Source organism: Halyomorpha halys, unplaced genomic scaffold (genome assembly GCF_000696795.3).
Source record: "Halyomorpha halys isolate HHAL.00 unplaced genomic scaffold, Hhal_1.1 Scaffold438.1, whole genome shotgun sequence".
In the NCBI taxonomy this organism is placed as follows: domain Eukaryota; kingdom Metazoa; phylum Arthropoda; class Insecta; order Hemiptera; family Pentatomidae; genus Halyomorpha; species Halyomorpha halys.
Genome location: NW_027107367.1, coordinates 1,531,794 through 1,554,698, shown reverse-complemented (window position 1 = coordinate 1,554,698; position 22,905 = coordinate 1,531,794). Strand labels below are relative to the sequence as shown.

The window sequence follows — 22,905 nt, the reverse complement described above, 5'->3', positions numbered from 1 at the left end:
TAAATAAGCACACATATACACACATACATAATTTAAAATTTTTCTTTTGTTAAACGGTCAATATCATAATCCTTCTTTTAGGATACAGGGAGTGGTGTTGGGACAGGCCATGTTGCAGTCAGGTTATATTGAGTGTGTTAGCTTAGATACATCTCAGTTCTCAGATGGTAATTCGTTGTATAGAATTCTTCCTAAAGAAATCTTGCAAGAAGAAGGCAGAAATGATTCAAGTGCTGGTATGATTTTTATTTTTATGAATTATATTTGTTCTCAATAATAATTTATTTTGTTAAGTTTAAAGCATAGATAAAATACAACTTTGAAATAAAATTTATGGTATGTCCACTCGCAAGAATTTACTTACCATTTTGCTTCCTAAGACTAATACAATGATTGGCAAGATCTTTGCTGCATCTTCACTAATATTGATCCAATAGAGAATTTATTATTATTTATTTTTTTGGTTTATCTTATTTCAAAATTTAATTATGATAAAATTAATAATAATTATAATTAAACATCTGGAATGTTGTGGGAGATGTATAGATTTCTAATTAATCAAAATATTAAGAAACCAAAATTGAACAGTTTTCTATGAAAAACTGTACGAACTACATTGAAAACAAGGATCCAATCTTCAACAAACTGAATCTTCTTTGATACTGGTCTGATTTAAATTAATTGTTTTGTGTTTTGTAGAGACTTTAATTGCCTTTCAAATGACTTAAAAATGTAATTTTCCAATACCAAAGAAGCTTATAAAACTATTAGATTTATTGAAAATTGTATATAAATTATTTGACCCAATGATTACAATAATTACTTAAGTGGTAAGGAATTTAAATTTATTACTACTGAGCTGTATCTCTACTAATATTGATCAGGTTTATCTTTTTATTTTTAGGAAATTATCTTTTAAATAAATTTTACAATAAAATGTATTCTTTTTCAGTTATCCACTAAAGGAATTTTTTTTTTCATACATTTTTTCTTGCATTTTCTCAAGGGTTTGTGTTATATATGAAAAGTTAAAATATCTTAAGTCAAAAACTTCAAACAAATTTCATCAAAATTATTTTTAGAAGTTTTGGCACTACAGCCTAGAGACAAATTTTCTTTTCACTTATTGCACAGCAGTTGTGTGCAGGGTTCCCAATTTGGTTCAAATGCATTAGGGGTCAAAATCCAACAAACCAATGGTCACCATTTTTTTTTACTTGGGTTCTCTATAACTAATAAATTCATTGAAAGTGCACTTTGAAAATTTGACCCAATCATAACAATCTCCTTACCTACCTAGTGATGAAAGTAAAAATCTGTTTTGAAACTGTAGAGATTATCGTCAGAGAAATTTAATAATATAATTCAATTAGCATATAGTTCACAAAATTAATAAGAATAAAGTATAACATATAGGACTACTTTTTTTTTTTGTTGTAAAAAAATAAATAAATCTCTTACAACTTTTGTACCTAGAGTTTTATATTAAAAAAAAACTTTCTTGAGCTTATAGAAATTTATCAATTGATTGTTTTCATTTCATCAATAAAATTCATTCCTGATTTCTAAAAATTTTCAAAAGAGGAGTTTACCTCTTACTACTTTATGTTAGAAATTCATTGAAAACTAGAATTTTATATTGAAAAATTATTTAATATGAAATAACATGCCTTACATAGATGTTGTTATTTTAGATTCGGAATCAGAATATGTACCTTCAGAAGCCAGTTTAAAAACTTCAAATTCAATATTTGACTTAGATCTCAACCTTGAAGAGAAAACAGTCCTGGTTAGCAAGCCACCTCAAAAAGTAGAAGAATCTGTGTCTGATAAAAACTATGGTGAATCTCTTGACCTTTTAAACCAATATTTATAATTTTTTTATTGGAATGTTATAAAATAATTTATTTTGATTGTTATGTTTTAGAGCATTCTAAACATAATTCTGCAACTGATATGATTGGTGAAAGTGGTTTTAAAGCAGTTACCGATGCTTATTCTGCCGAGAGTGAAGTCCCTCCTGCAATAGATTGGCATACTATTCAGGAAAATGCTCTTAAAGAGGAAGATAAACATTCATACAATGTCCTCAAGTAATTGTTTTTCCCCAGAATAATAAATATATTATATATTATGTTCTTATATTAAGTCACAATTGATCAAATGTTTTTCTAATGTGAACGTGATTTATGCCCTTTCTTTCTCATTAGCACTTGAAAATTCAATAAACCTCATTATTATAAATAATCACAACTTTTTGAATATTTAATAAACACATGTATTAATTAAACAACGAACAGTAGATGTTTTTAGTAAAAAATTACAACCCAATGATGAACATGTGACAGTAGTATATGAAGTGTGTGATCTGTTTATATCTTCTGCTGAAGGAAGATAAGGTCCTAAAGAAGGTGTTGGGTGATGTCCAACATAAAGAAAATTAAAGCATCCCAGTACTTTGTATCTTGCATATATTCAGAGAATTGGAAATAGAAGAAGCAAACCTTCCAGAAATGAAGGGGCTTAGTTGGAGTAGAGAAGACTGGCTCAAATTCCTGGCATTGTACAATTTTTTCACGATACTATCTAGTCCTCTTGTCCAAAAGGAATCATTTATGACAATTAATCTTAATGATTACTGAATGACTGTCTCCTTTTTTTAAGTTAACATCTTTGACAATGAACCTTGTAGACACAGGTTAGTTAAGAATAGAATAACAAAGTAACTAACTGAAGAAAGAAGTAGCTGCCCTGCCTTGAAAACTCAAATTATAGTACTGAGGAATTTATTTAAGCTGATACATACAGCTTGTACTGTATGAAATACATGGAGACTGATTTGTTAGGCTTAGTCTATATAAATAAGTATCAACACTCAAAGTTATTGGTCTCATTGATGCATTGAGTTAAAAATTATGATTGTAAACAAAATTAATTTTTTTTTTTGACATTCTGTTTTTTTTTGTAGAGCAGCGTTCTCACAACATTGCAACACTTACTTCAGGCAACTTCTTAACATGCAAGGAGTTCCTCAGAACTGGACAGAAGTCCTTACACCTCTTGTTCAAAGAGTTGCTAGTACAATTAGACCTGAGGTGTCGAGACCTGATGATATGGACATACGCCTGTGAGTTATTAAATAGATTATTTTGTGTTAGGTTTTTTTTTTTTTTTTTTTTTTTTTTTTAAATGTTATTTCATAGTATTTTTAAAATTAAAAACAAAATTTTTATGATTTTTTTTTTACACATATATCTTTTTTCTAAGTTAATATAAAAAGAAGAAGAAGTCAATTTTTTAAAATGTTTTAGGTATGTTCAGGTAAAAAAAGTCCCTGGTGGTGAGCGTAGTGAATGTTGCATAATCAATGGTGTCGTTTGTTCAAAAAATGTAGCTCATAGAGCTATGCCTACAAAAATAGTTAATCCTAAAATACTTCTTCTTAATTCAGCTATTATGTATCAGAGAGTTGAAGGGAAATATCTATCTCTAGAGCCCGTAATCATGCAGGTAAATTTGTAGCAACATTTTCCCAACAAAATTATTTATATTTTAAGTATATCTATCCATCTGTGGACAGGAGTGTATATTATTATTACAAAAAGTTGATTATTATCTATGTACCAGCTTTAATGCATAGCTTGTGTGATTATTTTTAAAAATTATATATCTTGTGTAGGGCTAAACAGCTTATCAGAATCAGACTTAACTTATAGTTATACCTATTGTAAATTAACTTAAAATAGGAACAATTCTTTCTTTGATCCTAAAGTATTAACATGTATTTCATGGTGTACATGTATAATCTATTGTGAACTTCACAATCTGGTTTGTATTGATAAGTACCCTGTGAGGAAGTTAGTGCAGCTATGAAACCCAATAAACAACAATGTCCATAATTTTTATAAATAAATTTCAGTTTGGAATTTTATTGACAATTAGGTATTTTAAGATGAATGTACTTACTTCTTGTTGTCTAATATAGCTAATTACATTGCTATACATCACTACTATCTTAATTTATCCCTGTGAATTATTTTATAATCTCATATTTATATCTAGTTTTCATGAAGTAAATTTGAGATTGCTTCAACAGTCATTGATGAATATTTTATTAAAACTTCATTTTAGATTTATTAGTTTAAATAATGAAAGTTTGTAATCCAATTAGAAAAAACATATTTCAACCCCCTTCTAAATTTGAGGTATTATTATTCAAAATAGGTAGAGTCCAAAAACCGGATAAAAAAACTTTCCTTACTGTCCATAGCTGCTCTCCAAGACTGCTGGGCCAATTTTTATTTGATTTTGCACCGAAGCTACTTGTCTCATAGGACCAGTCATAGAACTTGATATTACCATCTTCCACTTTATTTCAAACTGGTGGGTCATTAAAGGTTTCATGCATCTATTTTCTGACAATTTATAAAGATAGAAGGGAAAAAATGGAATCAACATGTCAAAGCCTTAGAAAAAAAATTCCAATCCAAATAATTTTTCAATTTTTTTTTGTCTTGGTATATTGATTATAAAATATTTTTCTACTTATATAACTAAGTAATTAATCATTTAGTGATTTTAATATCACTTAAAAGATGTGTGTTTAATTATGTATGTGTATAATAAAAGGTAATGAAGGCTACTAATATAGTTAGAACAAACAGTCCTATACGTTCTATTTCTCCTTTTACTCCTCTTCTGGATCAGCTAAATATCATTAAGTGGTGGGTCTATCTAATCTAGCTTAGCTTTTCCATACCACATAGAATAGGGAGAAAACCTCTTGATGGTATTTAAAATTGAAATATACTTAATTCATTTTGAAAATAATCTATTTTCTTTCTATTTTGCGTTATTTTTATGAATCCAGAAGTTTTTTTTTTATTATCCATTCTTTATTTATTATTTTTTGTTTTTGAAAGATATTCATTTATTTTTATTTGCTATATTTATCTTACAGGAACAGGAGTATGTAGACCGCGCTGTTGCAAAGATATTAGGGCTAGGGCCAAATTTAGTACTGGTAGGAAAGAGTGTATCTCGTCTAGCCCAGGAATCCTTACTAGCTCATGGGATCACACTTGTTCTCAATCTCAAACCTTCTGTTCTTGAAAGAGTTGCTCGAGTCACAGGCGCAGATATCATTACATCAGTCGACCCACAATTGAGGAGTCCGAGATTGGGCAGGGCGACCCTCTTTTCTGTATCATCATATATTACTGATACAGGTACAGTTGTTATAGATGAAAGTTTCATAGTTGTTCTCATTTGTATTTCCTAGTTAGCTCTATGTTTTTGAATGCACTCACACGTACATCTTTTTTCCTGTTATTGTATTCCCTTGGCAGCGATGTGTTTCATGATTATTCTGCCTATTATGTCATACTACATGGTTACCAGTTAAGATTTATACAGAGTATACATTCTATTTTTTCATTTGTATCCTTCAGAATACTTTTTAAAAAATTAAATTTTCTGGAAAAAATAATTTGTTTTTTTCACGTTATTTAGTAAGTGATTCATGATGTTACCATGATATTTGCACAAATAAATTTACAAAATGTTTATTTTTTGATTTGAAAACAAAAAATTGGTTATTGAACTATGGTTGTATTAAAATATTAGATATATAGAGCTCTATTAGAGCTCCAATTGAAGCTGGTTAAATAGGTCATAAAGTATTAATAGTAGCATTAATACTTTTCAAGATATTTACCAAAATAAATTTACTTTATGTTGATTTTGAAAAAAAATTAATTTCCAAAAATAAAATAATATAATAACCAAAATGGATAAAAGTTTTGCTGGATTTTAAACAACTTCATATGTTTTTTAAACAACTGAAAATTTCAAAGGAGTTAGTTCATACTAGCCCTTATAAGGGTAGTAAAATTTCCTCGTCACAGACAGGCAGTCAAATTATATGATTTCAGATTAAAGGATATAATACATTGCTGTATAGATTTTTACTTCACTATCTTAATAGTAGAAAGATGGTCTGGGATGAGTATTAACGAGTATTAGCGTGGGATGAGTATTAACGTAATATTATGTTTGAGGCTTAAAAAGTGGACACTCGAGCAAACAGAAATTTTTATTTTCCATACATTAATTTTTTGATCTGGGAATATTTGGGAATCATTTCAGAAATTTGTGAAATCTATAGTATTAATTTATTTATGTAGTAATTAAAAAAATGTTGGAAGACTTAAGTCTTAAAATGACCCTATGATTTGAACAGTTTAACTTATTCCCACCTCTTACTCTAACTCTTCAAGTGGGGTGGCAGCAGTATTACTTTGATATCTAAAATTTCAATCAAGATATTAATAATAAGATCTGCTATTTAAATACTTGCAACGCATCAAAAATCACATTAAAAAAAATTAAGTTCCAATAATATTATTTTTCTGCTAAAATTTCTGAAGGCTCCTAGACTAATATTTATTATTATATCATAAACTATCTTTACACAAAATGTTGTGCTTTCATCCATCATGTCATGTTAATCTAAAAGTGCATCTCAAAACCACCTCACACCTAAAAGTCTTTGAAAACAGTATATTCCATAGAATATTTGGCCTGAAGATAGATTAATCCTCCAGTGAATTTAAGAGACTGGACAAAATGGAGTCATTGAACATGGATATAGTCAATATAATGATAGCATTTTGACTGGTAAATAAACGAATTTCTCAATTTATAAGCTTTTTATACACTCTTCTCAATTTTCTTCATCAATTGAGACCACATATATAATAAAGAACCTTCTAACTTTTGTGTTTTATAAGCTATTTTAATTTCACTACATAAACCCATGATCCAATAGGACCTGTCTTTATATTTATATATTATTTATGTATATTTGTATATTAGATATGTGTATATATTTAATATTTATATAGAGGAATGCTGTGTTGGGTTTGTTGCAAAATCAAATTTTTTGAAAAATCATCGGTATAACATATAAAAGAAAATTGCATGTTTGGGTTCAATCACAACAGTCCATTGTAATATCTGGAAATTATTAACAATCCTTTTCATAACACTTTTAATTCCTATATTTTTTAATATTTTATTTCTGAAGGCAGGAAGAAGACACTGATGATGTTTGAAGGTTGCCCAGCACCACACCTGGGATGCACCATTCTCTTGAGAGGAGCCTCTGGACAAGACCTTGCTAAACTGAAGAAGGTCACAAAGGAATATATATTTGCTTTGTATAATTCTTATCTGGAGTTATCATATCTTATGGATGCGGAAGCTCAACCACCAAGCCCTTCTGATAATGTCTTTGAGGATTCTGAAGTTGAAATAAAGTCTCAATATGAAGAAAAACCTCATAAAAGAATTAGGTTTGTTGATATTTTCTGTTGTTATTATATTTGCTCTTACATTTTGTTGGTATATTATACTTCTTGGTATATTATAATTAAAGGTTGGAAGAACGGAATTCAGAAGAGGTTATCAACAGCAGACCTGTATCTTCAGAAGCTGTTAGTGATTTCAGTGACCCTCTTAGATCACATATTTATCCTGAAGATGAGAATGTCTCAGAAAAGGTTACAAATCAGCAAGAGTTTTCTGTTTCAGAATTGCCTCTTTGTAACAAGTTCAGAAAGGCCCTCGAAGAAAATATTTTAAGCATATCTCCATTTTTAAAGGTAAAATCCATAGATGAAGTTTTAAGATGTTAAAAGTCTACCTTAAATATTAATATTGCTAAAACTTATATTAAAAATAAGAGAATATTTAAATATTAAATTTTAAGTATTTATAGTTTTAAAATTTTTGTTTGAATTATAATTATTACACACTTCTTTTTTATCTTTTTAATTTTAATTTTATGTTTTTATAGTTTCAACTTCCATACCTCGAAACAGAAAATGGTCGGAATTGTCCTTTACGAATGTTTTTTGGTAGAAAGATATATTGGTCTCTTCAATTCTCAGATGAGCCTCTAAAGCCAAAATGTATTCCTTTTAACGAGCCTCCGTCCCTTATGAAGCGATTAGAATCTGTTAAGGTATTTTTCTATGTAAATCAATTTTCATATGTTTATATATTTGCCAAAAAGAATAGATTTATTGCATCATATAAAAAATTAATGTTGATAAAACGAGCAAAAATGTTTTTAGCTATTGATTCTTTTATTATTTGTATTATATTTACTTATTTCTTTTGTAGTTGAAAGAAGCACATGCATTAGTGAAAGCAAAGCTAACTGAGTCCTTAGAATCTTACGAGGTTCAAAAGTTGTTAGCCCATTATCGTGCAACAGGAGGTCGGCTTCCCCTCATACCTTACGAGACACCGCAAGTCAAACCAGTTCCAAGTTATTCTGGACCAAAGGATGTCCTTGATCCTGAAAACCACCAACGCCTTTCTGTTTTACTTTCTAGCTATTCTCCTGTTTCTCGAGTGGCTCCTGAATTCTGCGTGAACCCATCGTATGTATTTCAGAACTTACTTAATTTTATTTAATCAATTGATTTTTAGAGTATATTTTAAAACAATGGTGATGTTCTAATCATTCTTCCTCTATTACCCAATAATTTTACAATTAATAAACAGGGAATTGTCTATTGATTGGATTGTTAATATTTTACCAAAGATTTTATATTTAATGTACAGAAGATTTTTTTTCTCTAATTTTATGATAGTAATATTTTGGAGATATAAAAGTTGCTTTGGTTCCCAAAAATAAACTTTTATTAAATATTTTTCAATGAGTTACAATGCTATATGAATTATAATATTTCAAGAACAAATTTAAGCTTTTTATTCAGTTCTTTAATATGTTGAACGTTTTGAGCTTATATTAGCCCATCCTCAAAACTCCAATAATGTATAATTACTTCTTAAAAAACAATCCTAATATATAAAATAGTTTTAAGCAACAATGTATATATACAATATTAATTTTTTTACTCATTCTACAAGGCATTGTTGGATTTTCGGTTTCATTTTACTTGGGTGTATAGATATATGTTGTTTAAAACTAATTTATATTTGAGAATAGTTTTTTAATTGTGAATTAAAGAATTTTAAAACTATTTTGTTTCTTTTATTCTGCTTAAATTTTATTTATGAAAATAATAATGCAGTAGTGATTTTTCTTTTTAATAAGGTTTTTATGTATTTATTTTTTTTCGAAAGGATAGTAGAAATGGAATTTTATGGAAGGAACGACATAGCTCTTGGGGCATTCCTTGAGAGATACTGCTTTCGATTTGACTGCACTTCAGCTTCTTGTGATGTTCCTATGTCTGCTCACACTAGACGGTTTGTCCACTCCAATGGCGCACTCAATATTAAAGTGAGAAATCTGGAAAGTCCTCTGCCCTCTGCAAAAATTCTTATGTGGACTTGGTGCCCCAAATGTCCTGTAGTGAGTTAAATTTTGAATTAACTTGAATTAATTTTAATAAACGTTTGTTGAATACAATTTTTATTTTAGGTTACAAATATTCGGTGCATGTCTCCTGCAACATGGTCCCTTTCCTTTGCCAAATATCTTGAACTGCGTTTTCATGGAGATATGTACACATTGAGGGCGAAAGACAGCTGTAACCATTCCCTACATCAAGAGTGTGTTCAGTATTTTGGCTTGAACAATACACTTGCCTCGTTCAGGTCAGTATTACTTATTGGCTCCTTTTGTAGAAATATTTTAATAACATGCTATTGTAGGATTAAATTCTATTACAGTAACTTTAATTTTGCTTTATCATTAACTAATCCTTAACAAAGAAAGTATTTCATGATTTCAATTATATGTTATTGTTTCTCTGATAATTTTATTTAAAAGATAATGGTTAATATTAAAGTTTATCATTTATATATAAAAAAATTATTTGTATTGATGATTAATATTGACTGGAACATTATTTTAACATCCACAATAACAATTTATACTACAAAGAGCCACTTTTTTATGCTTAACCACTTCCACATATCAGAAATTAATTTCATGTAAACTAATATGTTTCTAGATTCTCAAAAATTTCTATATGGGAAATATGTTTTCCACCAAAAATTTTGAACACTGAAAGGGAACCTTTTGAGGAAAGGAAGGGTGAGGTTGAAGAGGAGCTGAAAACCTATAATTTGATGATAGCACAGTTCTTCAATACTATTCTCAACAAAATTATGGCTTTGCCCGTTTCTGAAAGTACGGCATACTATGTTCTTTATTCTTTATTGTTAATTTGTATATATATTCTTTTTATTTGACTACTATTCATTTTTAGCTGCTTGCACCACATCTATGATAAGTGGATGGAGGCAACAGTTAGTAAAAGACCAAGCATCGTTTAAGGTTCGAGTTGAGGATATTCAGCAGAAATTGTCTTCTTCTGTAGATGAAAAGTCAACTGGTATGTTCAAAAAAATTTTTTTTACGAACATGTATAAACAATCAATAATTTATTCATTCAATTATATAGTTTCATCATATGAAATGTTTGTTTTATTTTCACTTATCTATATGTGAAATCCATAGTAAGTATTATGTTCTTGAAACTTTTCGAATCTGATTTGTCAACACAAATACACGTTTTTAAGTCCTACGAGCCTAAATAACCTAGTTTTGCAAAATGTTCTGTGTGTGTATGGTTAGCCTAGCTCAAAAATAAGAAGTAAGAAACAGAAATTTCATATTTATGGTAGGTTACCTCTGTTGTTATTGGAACAGTTTTTCTGAATCTACTTCCTGGGAGTGCCAGTTAATATCATCTACCTTACACCTTTTACCATTTCCTCAAAAAACCGCTGATAATTTTTATTCAACTCATCATATCTATGTGTCATTAAATGTTTATTAATATCAGGTGTGTCTTATCCTCATTTGAAACAGACTGATACATTAAATGCTGAATGTTCTGTATGGAAGAAAAATGACTTCCTCTAAAGTATCATTGTTAGTAGTAATAAAAAATAAGTAAATTTAAAGTATGAAAGAGTTTGATAATTAAAGAAAAAAAGCAGAAATACTTTCTCAGGTTGAAAACCAATTTCTGAAAACAAGAGTGGTAATAAGATGTATATTATATCATTAGAAAACTAAAGATATGTGAAGTGCCAGTATCTAATATAAAAAATGATGATAACGTACAAATACTGATTTTTTATAAATAAATATTTTTGTGTTTTCATGATTCCTACGGTAATTTTTACTTTCACTTACCTATGTATAAAATATATCATGAGAGGAAGTATTGAGATCACATAACTTTCAGTTGTCCATTTTGATCTGAAATTAAATTGATCTACTCACAGTGAAGTGGTAACTAAAAGTTGTGTTATACACCCACCGTACATGTTTTTTGTTTTGTTTTTTCCAAAACTAAAATCCTACCCTGGTTACTTATTACTAATCTTTAATATTATTGCATTAATATGACACCTTATGCTTAAATTTATTCAATGATAAAAAATGTGTGCTCTTTAATGCTAATTTTTAATTTTAAAAATACATATTTTTCAGTTGGAGCTATCTGGTGTTTGGACGATATGTTGGTCATGTTGAGAAGGTGTTTTGCTGCAACTATTGATGACTGGAATTCTAGATTATCTACTGTTGAGGCCAACCAATCAAAAAAGAAAGAAGATAAAAGGAAGTCTTTAGAGAGCAGATCTTCCCAGAATGCTCTTAATGATTTTATAGAAGGAGTGAGTATTGGAATTTTTGAAAATTGTGATAGCTATATACGAGCTAGAAACCATTTCTTAGTTTCTATTGCATCAGCATTTAACCTTAAATTTATAATTTTTAATTCATTACAAAAAACGTTTCATTACTCTCTCTGAAAAATATTTTTTTTAAATCAACTTAATTTTTCATTAAAAAAATTATAAAAGAAAAAAGTGATTACAATGTTAGTTAATCTTTTATTTGATTAGTTTATTTCCCTCATACTCATGGAATAGAAACTCGACTCTCACTCTGGTTAGAATAGGCTATACCTATAGGATAACCCCCTCCTCTCCCTCCTGTTTTTCAGGAAGGGGGTAAAAAATAAATAAATAAAAAGTGATGCCATACTACTTACTAGCTCCCCTAAATCTTAGACTCTAATATGGGAGAGCCATATCAGAGAATTACACAAGTTAAGTTCTCTTTTCCATACTTCTCATAGTCCATAAAAATCTTTATACTACTGAACTTGACTTTATTAAGTGAGAAAAACTAAATTTAAGCTCAAGAATATCTAAAAGTTTTAACTCAATTGTTGGTTTGACTAAATGTCAATTTTTTTTTTTTTAACAGTATAAAAATAATATTTGGATATTTTAGGGATTACAAGGTTTTGCTGTTCAGGGTTGTTATTTTATTTTTTTTTAAATTTACTTGAAGAAAAAATATTAAAGTCAAACATTAACTTTGATTTTTTCAATATTTTTCTCTATTGTTATCCAGACCATTGAATGGTTCAAGCTCACACTTCTCCTTTCCTATTCTAAGATTAATTCGTGGCTGATGAAATAGGAGTTTCTACTGTAGCTGGATGAAAACTTGGGACCAGGGGTTAAGGGTCTAGTGTCTTACCTGCTAGACCATTCTCTCATAATTTAAGAAATCTAATCTATGTTTGGTAGAAAAAGGGAAAAAAAAGTATTATTATGTTAATTTATGCTTTAATTTTCTGAACCAGGTTGCTGAAGGCATGGCAGAAGAAAATTTAGAAACCTCTGAGTGCCATTTGGCTGAAGACACTGTTGTTGAACTGGATGATCAGAAGGTTCCAGTTGATGGTACAGAAATTGATATTACTGATTTGGAAGATGGTAATTTTATTTTATCTCAATAATTTAATAATTAATTTTTTAAGCTAGCAGATGATTATCAAGCATTTAGGGTGCTCCTCAACTTAACGTAAAAAAAAATAATTAGGAGAGAAAGATGCTTTTATGTTACTTTCCTTTTTTTTTTTATTGTATATAATGTATTACTGAATTATTTTCATTAAGTCAGTTTTTTGATCAGATATGATGTTATTTTTTTCGTTTGTTCATTTTTTTTTTTATTCTGAAGAGGCCTAGTTCCAGAATAAAGTTCTTTTTATATTTTATTATCAGGTGATACTGCTCTACAAATTGCTACTGAGATCAAACCTACTGTTAGTGACAAGAAAAGTGTGAAGACAATTCTCTCCCAGCTCCTTCCCAATTCATCCAATAACACTGCTGTCCCGGTATGCATGCTAGTTACATTTTCTTTTTTAATAAATGCTAATGGAATTATTGCATTTTGTCAAAGCCTGTTTGAACATTTTACTAATTAAATGTTAAAATTCAATCAAAAGCTTTTACCTAATCAGTTATAAACCTTTCTAAATTTATTTTATCCCTTTTTCAATTAGTTTAAACATTTTCCAATGACTTATACGCTTTAGAAAAGGATTGAAAAAGGGCATTATTTGGTATGGTTAAGGTTAAAACCTAGACTTGATTTGTCATAGACTGAATGATTGAATTATCAATTTAATTTGTTTTTAGAGTCCATTGGGCCAAACAGAACATTATACCCTGCCCCTGGGTTACCTAATGCCTGTAATAGTCTATGAGAGGGAGCCTTCTTCAATTATTGCTTACGTTCTCAGCTCACATGATTATAAAATTGCTTTTGAGCAGTTGAGGACCAAAGCCACAGATCAGACACCTTCCAGGTATTTAGTTTCCATAAATAATTTTGAATCTACATTAAAGTTTATAAAATTTGTATATTTTAGAAGTATCATTATCATACATATAATTAATAATTCATGAATTATTATTGAGTTATTTATTGCGATATAGCCCCCTCTCTAAAAAGAAAAGCCTGCTAGATGTATCGAAAGACTCATCTGATACAGGGAGTATGGGCAGTCGAAGTGGTGTACTTTCTTTTCTCAGAACGCCTTCCACAGGATCGTAAGTAAAGGAATATGCTTTTAATTTTTTTTTTTTAACTGCTTATCTTCACTGTGAAAATATAAAGCTATATTAAATTACAGAAGTGAGAAAATGAAATCTGGAGAAGTGGGTCAGTATAGTACATCGCCATCTGATGTTTTTATGGAGGATGAAACCAAAGAAGGAAAGCCAACTAAAAGCCAGTCTCCATATATTGAAGTAAATTTTTAGTTTTTCTTTTGTACTTATTTTTATCCCATGAAGCAAATCCTTGTTTGATTATAAAATAATTTACTATTGTTTTTAAGGTTTCTTTTAGTGATTCAACTGCTAGTTTTCGTGTAAAAGTGTTTTTTCCTGAAGATTTCAATCGCTTGAGGTCACTTGTGTTACCTGAAGGAGAAGAAGGTTATATAAGATCTTTATCAAGATGTGTTGCTTGGGCAGCATCTGGCGGGAAGTCTGGGTCCAATTTCAATAAGACAAAAGGTTTTTTTTAAAATTTCATTTCTAATAATTTATCATTGGTTAGAAATTTTTATATTTGTTATTCTAAATTATTTACTGGGATTGCTTTTATAGATGATCGATTTATATTAAAAGAAATGACACGTATAGAAACACAGATATTTGTTGATTTTGCACCACAATATTTTACTTACATGGAAGCTTGTGTAAAAACTAAAGCCCCTACTTTGCTGGGAAAAATTCTTGGAGTTTATCGCATTACCTGCAAAAGTGAAACAACGAATACAACTTTTAGGTAAGTTTCAAATCACCTTTTAAACATAATATTTTATGTTATAAATATAAAACTATAGGGAGCGTCATAGCTGAGTGAGTAAGCCACTGTGCTCGTATTTCCCTACCCTGGGTTCGAGTCTAGTTGTGGCATATAATTATTCATTTTGTTATATCAGCCAAGAATGAACACTGGGGTCAAGGCCCTCCTGGGGCACACTCAGCCTCTATAAAGTGGTACTTTTAAATTGGGGAAAAACCTGGCAGTTGGACATAATCCTGACCATATTACCTCTTAATACAACCGTCGGTGTAGAAACAGTACTTCCTTACAAAATATTGACTTTATTTAAATGATTCAAAATCCTTCTTTGGTTGTAGTGGTACAAATTACTTACAACTTTCAATCTACATTTTTCTTACCTTTTGATATTCTTGATTATTTTTTTTTTTTTGTGTTCAAAGCTAAAAATTTTATTTTATTTAAATTAAAAATCATAATCATAATTCTTATTTTATCAAATGAGGCTCGAAAACAAATCTTGTTGTCATGAATTCTAATGATTTAAATCATAGTAAAATAGCAGATAAATATCTCGCTTTAATAGGTTTTAAAATTTTGAGAATCTAAATTTAATTCATTTGTATTTTAGATCAAGCTTACTTGTTATGGAACATTTATTTCATGGTCGAGTTGTGGAAAACAAATTCGATTTGAAAGGTTCCATGAGAAACAGATTAGTCGACACTACTCTTGGCGCTCATAGAGAAACAGTTCTTCTGGATGAGAATTTGATGAACAGTAAGTGATTTATTTTTACTATTTTTGTTAGAGAATTGCATATATTTCTAGATATCATTCATTCAATTGAGTCAAGTCAAGTGGACTTCTGGTCCATGGTTTATTTATTAAAGTATAACTGGTGATTTATTTTAAAATATTGATTACATGATTATTGCGAAACAAAGCCTGAAATCTCTCAAACGGCATATACTATGCATCACCAGAATTAAAACTACAAATTCATTATTATGGAGACCATAGGCAACATATTTTACTTGAACAGTATAAAACATACTAACCTAATCTAGATAGTCAATACGTATATAAAGTGGATAGATTAAACATTTTAACGCATATTTTGAATTGTAAATAATTTGTCTGTATTGGTTAGTTAGTAAATACTATTCAAAAGATTTTCTTTATAATTGTAATTTAATTAAAACCTGATTAACTTATTATGTTATCATTAATCACAATTGTTAATTAAAATTTTATTTGCTAGAAATGTATGTTTAAATCAATATGTATAGTTAAAAATAGACGTGTGTGTTTGTCTGTTTCACTAATAGCCACCAGTATCCAGCAAATACCATTATTTGTGTGTGGTAGTAACCTAGAGTCTCCTACCATGGACCATGGTGTTTGCATGCCAGTAACTGATATGGGTGATTTGCTTCTTTTAAGTGGACGGTCTTGAGTATTTCCATTGGTCAATGTCAAGACAATGAAATATAATGGTCGAAAAAATAAACATAGACAATAGTAGATAAAGATAATAAAAGATTATCTGTATGTTAGTGATAGCAATATTTTATCTACATTGATAATAACTATTATAACTACAAAGTCATAACAAAATATGTATATTGAAACAGTGCTAAGTTAAACAAATCTGGTAATGACAAATTTATGTTCAAAAAGATGAAATGAGTACTAAATTATACAAAAATCATCCTAATTACCAAATATTTAAATTTATGAGAAGGGGATGGTGAGGCCTGCAATCTAGAAGGAAGGAAAAAATAGTAATCAACTACTATAAAAAGATACACAGAAGGCATAGTCAATTTCAGGGAAAACAAGATATAACAAATGAAACATTAAAAATGTAAAGGTTAAGTTATAGAAACAATAAAAAATTTAAATAAAATAATTAAGAGTATAAAGATGAATACAAAAAGAATTATTTACTAACATAATAAAGTGAACTGATATATTCTAATATATATTATTGAAAATATATAAATGATTGACTGTATTTTTCAATACAAAAAATAGATAAAATAGATACAAAAAATAGGTCAAAGAGAACAAAAAATAGTTTTAACTACTGTTTGACTGTACCTCCAACCATCTCCTTCATATATTTTTTAAAAGGCCTATTAATTTAATTAAACGTAAAAGGTAGATTATGATCACAGATTACTTAAAAATGTAATAAAGAAGGAAAAGTGTGATATGGGTAAAAAATAGAAATCAGATTGATAAGAGTGAAGAAAACAGGATTATGCAATGTATAAAAAATAGTAAAGATAAATGGTAATATAAACTTATTAGAAAATAATCAAATAATATCATAAAAATAGTATTAGTAAAGGGGAGAATAAGAAATAGAATTATGAAAAATATTTATAGGTGGAAGTGGGAACAGAGACCCCTCAAATGACAGTTGGGAGTTATTTCAAAAATAGAGAGGGGGAGTATAAATATTTTTTATAAATAAATCTTCAATCCAAAATTTAAAAGGATTTAAATAGAGTAAAATAACTATGGTGAAATTAAATGCATAAAAATATGTAGAATAACATAAAATTAAATTTATAATATTGAAAGGAAAATTATTTGAATATTAAGAGGATAGTAACAGACTTAAGGTGAAATCTATTGGTGAAGAATGTAAAGATAATGAAATACAATGTTGGAAAAAATAAACATAGACAAAAATAGATAAGAATAATAAAAGATTATCTGCATGGCAATAATAACAATATTTTATCTACATTGATAATAGTAACTAAAGCATGACCAAATATGGAAATTGAAAGAATGCTAAGTTAAAAATTTTATAATGACAAATTTATGTCCAAAAAGATGAAATGAAGATGGAATAAGTACTAAATTAAAATTAAAAAATATTTGAAATAAGTACTAAATTATAGTTTTACAGCTATTGAAATATGGAAAATGGTTGGATAAAAAGTTATTGAAATGTGAACAGTAATAAAAATTAGATATAAAGTTAAAGATGAGGATAAAGAGTGAATATACCGTAATGTTTAATATTATAAAAAAAAAATTGTATGTTGTATCTTTTGTTACACTGTATTTATTGAGTTCCATCTGACTACAAAATTTTACTAACCCAATATTAGTATAAAATTGAATGTTTAAAATTATTATCAGAAAATGTTCGGAATGTTTGACTATAGGAAAAAGCATTAGTTATTTATATAAGAGATGTAATTTCTTATATAAATAAAAAAATAAAATTTAAAAGATAAATATAAACATAAATTAAACATTAGATTCTAAAATATAAAATTTCCATAAACATCATAAAAACTTAGTTGTTGATATTTCAATTGAAGTCCACTGCTGTTTTTAATTTAATAATTCTTCATAATTATGTTTCGCTTAACTTTTCCTATAATATCTCTAAATTTGAGAGTTATTATATTTATTGGATCATGATCACAAATTAAATTTTAATTAGCCATTTCAATGTTAACATTGAACATATAACATATAATGGCAATGTTATAATATTTTATTGTTAATAATTTCTATAATTTAACAAAAAAAACTTTCACTATTTTTAATTATGTGTGTCTTATTTCATTGAGCTCTAAGTAGAAACTGTATATTTAAAACAAATTAACTTTTTCTGGCCATGTGCACACGTCTAATCTGTTCAAAGTCTGAGCAAGAACTGTCAGATCCACTTGATTAGTGCGTGCCACAAGGTAATACTTTAGAACAAATGAAAGTATTTTTTTCTTTTTGATCATCACTTTCTATCTTTTTATTGTTAAAAAATAATTATTAACTAGTTTTTAAGCCTCTCAAAACTTAATATATTTTTTTTATATAAAATAACCCATTTCACAAATTTTCATATTTTTTATTTAAGACTCCATTGGTCTGGCTTCTAAACACAAATTATTTTTATGTTCAAATATGCAAAATATTCAAATTTTTCTGTTTTTGGAATGTAAATTTAAATATTTTTGAGCATTACAGATGATTAAATAAATGTTACTTATCCACAAAATGCATTCTTATGTCAATAAAACCGTTTAATAATCCTCTATTTCAAAAGAATTATTTATAAATGGTAAATATTTTTTAATTTATTTTTATTTAATTAATAAATGTCACAAATAAATTATGACCTTTTATAAACAAAATATATACATTTTCTTATAACATTAAAATAACAATATTTTCTTATAACATTAAAATAACAATACATTCCTATAACATTAAAATAACAATATTTTCTTTACATTATTAATATTAATCAACCTTTTTTAATATTTTTCATAATATTAAATACGTAATTGTTTAATTTCTGAAGTCTGTTCTGCTTTTGTTAGTATTACAAAGATTACTTCCTCTCAATCTGATAGGTTAATTTTGACAGAGACTTTCTTTATAATCTTGTGTATTTATTATTTCTATTCCAGTGACTTGTGATGATCCTCTTTATATATTGCCCCATTCTAAAACAGTGTTGATGCAGGCTATACAAAACGATACACAGTTTCTCGCTACCCAATCAGTAATGGACTATTCCCTTCTGGTAGGACTGGATATTTCCAGTCGAGAGCTTGTGGTTGGCATAATTGGTAAGTTTCTGTAATCATTACATCATTATTTAAGTTAATAAAGACTTCCTCAGAAAAACATAATCTTTTAATAAATAAATTTAAAATTTATTTAACCAACAAATTTTAAGTATTAAGCATAAATTTCATGTTCAATATTTTTCTTTAAGATACTTTCTGTGATTCTATAAATTTATCATTTTTAGTAAATAAAAGATTTAATTGTATACATTAATTGCAGAAACATGACTCATCCTACTATTTTACAATTGTTTAAATTTAACATCTCTTAGTTCTATTTAAACTGGATATGTATCATATTTAATCGAATATTGATCGACTCTATTCCATTTTGAAAATTATTTTCAGGAAAAAATTTAAATGAAAAAATTAAACTTCTTATCGGAAATCATTTTCCAAATTTACCACACATATCTAAAAAAAATAAATAAGTAATAATAAACTAACCCCTATTCTGGCAAATAGTTTCTCACCAGCTTATATAGTATGTTGAATTGAATTTTTTTATTGCTTTTGCATTTGTAATGCTTAGATCTATATTGACCTATCTTCAATATTATTTTTTATATTATCTAATTATTTAATTGAATTGCTATACAGACTACATTAGAACATTCACATGGGATAAAAAACTGGAAACAATGGTGAAGCGGCTTGGACAAGGCAAACAGCCGACTATAATTTCACCTGATGAGTATCGGAAGAGGTTCATAGCTGCAATGAATAGATATTTCCTGCCTGTTCCTGATAGGTGGGCTGGACTTGGGCTCGGTATAGATTGATTGTCATTTAAAAAAAAAAAATTGATGTTTGTGTTTATTACAAATTTCAACTGTTTTATATTTATTTTAATCAAAACTTTCATTCTGAAACAAAATTAACTGATATTTTAATGGCATTAATCATCCAAGAATATATTATGTATGTAATTTTAATCTAGAATTGAAACTATCATTGAACTGACTATTTCATTGTCTCCTTTGATCTGGAAAGATTGCCTAATTGTTACCATTAGTTGATTTTTTTCCTTAATATTATTTTTACACTATTAGTTAGTTGAATTTCGAGGTTTGTGAATGGATCATATATTTATTAATTTATTTGTCTATATGTATTAATTTAAAAACATTGTGTGTGTAATGTGATTATTGTAGCATTCCTTATAAAACTGAAGTACCTGGATTTGTTTTTATTGTACCATATTTTTTTTTAATTTTAAATAATTAAAAATTTTAAATTGTGCTGGTTTAGCTTGAAATTAAATCTGATTACTGAAAACCTGCTTTACTTTTAATTTATTATTCGGATATATGATAGTACATTTTACTGATTGCTTTCTCATTCCTTTCTGTGTTACTATTGTATGTTTATAGTTTTGATTTATCTTTATTATTTTCTAAAAAATATGATCAAAATGTTGGCATGAAATAAGGAAGCTATTTCAAAAGAAAAAAAATTTTATGTCAAGGTCGATTAATCCAAATTATAAACATACATGGTATAGTTAAATTTTTGTATGTTATCAATTTTAAGTAGTTTAAATTTTTTTTTTTTTTTTTCAGTGTACTACTTTTGCTCACAAAATATTCTGTAAATAATTTTCCACCTTTTTGAATTATCCACATTGTATCTGTGATATCTTAAGGTATAAGTTCTTACATGAGACAGAGTGACATTGTTGATTTGACCTATGAACATAATAATTATTATTATGTAAATTAAAGTTTGTGATGTTTGCGATTTAAATAAAGGAAATAGGTTCAACATTTTTTTTTTACATATTCCCTCAGTTATTTGTATAATTCTAAGATAATATAATAAGATCAAATAGTGCATAGGTTTATCCATAAATGTTTTGATTTATGTTCATTAAGTTGATTATTGTTAAATACAGTAGAATGACAATCATTTTTATTTTTAAGAGTTTTGAGGGCTAAATAAAAATGTTTATTATTATTCCAATAGTAACTGAATTAGGATGCTGGTCAAAATTTTTCTCTCTTAAAAATATTTGTTATTATAATACCTCAATGCCACTCGTAAGTTGGGTGACATTATATGTAGGACTTCCATATTGCCTAACTATGGGTTGGAGTCAAAGTTTTTCATTTAGTGGGACTGCCACTTATTGAAAACAGTCAACGCCCCAGGCCAGATTCGAACCCGCACCGCCAATAGACATCGAATTGGTAAGACTATATCTTAACCACTGAGCTACGGGCGGTCTAACAAAAAATTACCTTCTCTGATCAGTGAGTCTGTCTCTATTTCTAATTAATTTAAAATGAGAAAACAAATTTTGTCTGTCTTAAAGAAAACAAATTTTGTTCCATCTCGGACCATTTTCCATTCTTATTTATATGTCTGATAACGGATTGATAAGTATGCTGTGTGATATTGCAACCTGATGTATTTAGGCAGCATAGATAATAAAGTATTTTTCTCTCTCTCTATACTTTTTAAATGAATAAATCAATGTCTGTCAAATAGCTCACAGTAATAGAATTTCATACTGTCCATCTTCATTGTAGTTTATTTGTTGAATGTTGGTGACTCCATGGAGGTCTCCCATCTTTGGTTGTTCTATCTTTTAAAGAAATCAGGCATTAGATCCCTAATTTAGCTCAATCTTTAGGAAAGTATTTCCAAAAAATAAAAAGAATAAATAACATCATGTAATCGGAAAGGTAATAAATTTTTCTGTTGTATGCAATGGGATTTTTCTTTTTCAAAATTATTTGCTATACATTCTTTTGTATATTATAATTTAGAAAGCACCCTCCCGAAGTTCATTTTATTGAAGAAAACCTAAAATTTTCATTCAGTGCTCTAATCCTTAAAACTATTTACTGTACAAAAATAGAGTAAATTTGTTAAAATATGGGCCCTAACAAGTGCTCTTCACACTCATTAATTCCAAAATGTTTTCAAAAGGCAACATTTTTATCAAATACCAAAGCAAATCTATTATGGAAATTATTATAGCACCTTTTGCTCATTTCAAGAAATTTAGCTATCTTGGGAAATATTTGATTTACAAATGTCTATTAGCATTCAAATTGAAAGTCATTATGCCAGAAAATAGTTTATACTGATTATTTTTGTACGAATAATAATTTCCATGATAGATTTGCTTTGGTATTTGATAAAAATATTGCCTTTTGAAAACATTTTGGAATTAATGAGTGTGAAGAGCACTTGTTAGGGTCCATATTTTAACAAATTTACTCTATTTTTGTACAGTAAATAGTTTTAAGGATTAGAGCACTGAATGAAAATATTAGGTTTTTCAGAGAGAAATACTTTATTTATTCATCTATGCTGCCTAAATACATTAGGTTGCTATCTCACACAGCATACTTATCAATCCGTATTCGGACATATTTACATTACACGTACATGGTATCATCATAAAAAAAAGATATACAATAATAGGATATAATAAAACATTTTTTTTTCACCCCTACAGTTTCCTTTTACAATCCATTTCGGTCTGTACAACCAATACAAATGTTTCACTCACTCCCATTTTTCCCTCTCATTTCTGCTCCATTATTCAATTCACCCTATCAACAAATTCGCTCTCCGGAATTCACCCTCCTAGATCCTCTTCAGTGACCCGCTAAAAAAATTCAA

General features: G+C 28.0%; 1 protein-coding gene across 3 annotated transcripts in view; it reads left to right on the top strand.

Annotated features, from left to right (window-relative positions):
* The window catches only part of fab1 (fab1 kinase), a 35,530-nt gene that overhangs the window by 6,919 nt on the left and 5,706 nt on the right, over positions 1–22,905 (top strand). Inside the window, exons 8-33 of one of the 3 annotated variants that reach the window (XM_024361428.2) lie at positions 82–236; positions 1,695–1,841; positions 1,928–2,093; positions 2,969–3,127; positions 3,312–3,510; positions 4,961–5,228; positions 7,088–7,355; positions 7,439–7,664; positions 7,859–8,026; positions 8,188–8,450; positions 9,160–9,391; positions 9,461–9,636; positions 9,996–10,174; positions 10,254–10,379; positions 11,489–11,673; positions 12,657–12,789; positions 13,081–13,196; positions 13,501–13,670; positions 13,801–13,914; positions 13,998–14,115; positions 14,205–14,385; positions 14,479–14,659; positions 15,291–15,439; positions 19,108–19,269; positions 19,870–20,020; positions 20,832–21,035. In XM_024361428.2, the coding sequence (XP_024217196.1) occupies positions 82–236; positions 1,695–1,841; positions 1,928–2,093; positions 2,969–3,127; positions 3,312–3,510; positions 4,961–5,228; positions 7,088–7,355; positions 7,439–7,664; positions 7,859–8,026; positions 8,188–8,450; positions 9,160–9,391; positions 9,461–9,636; positions 9,996–10,174; positions 10,254–10,379; positions 11,489–11,673; positions 12,657–12,789; positions 13,081–13,196; positions 13,501–13,670; positions 13,801–13,914; positions 13,998–14,115; positions 14,205–14,385; positions 14,479–14,659; positions 15,291–15,439; positions 19,108–19,269; positions 19,870–20,020; positions 20,832–20,883 (4,444 nt within the window). In that variant the 3' untranslated portion in view covers positions 20,884–21,035. Of the gene's footprint in view, positions 1–81; positions 237–1,694; positions 1,842–1,927; positions 2,094–2,968; positions 3,128–3,311; positions 3,511–4,960; positions 5,229–7,087; positions 7,356–7,438; positions 7,665–7,858; positions 8,027–8,187; positions 8,451–9,159; positions 9,392–9,460; positions 9,637–9,995; positions 10,175–10,253; positions 10,380–11,488; positions 11,674–12,656; positions 12,790–13,080; positions 13,197–13,500; positions 13,671–13,800; positions 13,915–13,997; positions 14,116–14,204; positions 14,386–14,478; positions 14,660–15,290; positions 15,440–19,107; positions 19,270–19,869; positions 20,041–20,831; positions 21,036–22,905 lie in introns of those variants that run through there. The other 2 variants (XM_024361427.2, XM_024361426.2) reach the window with 2 other exon arrangements.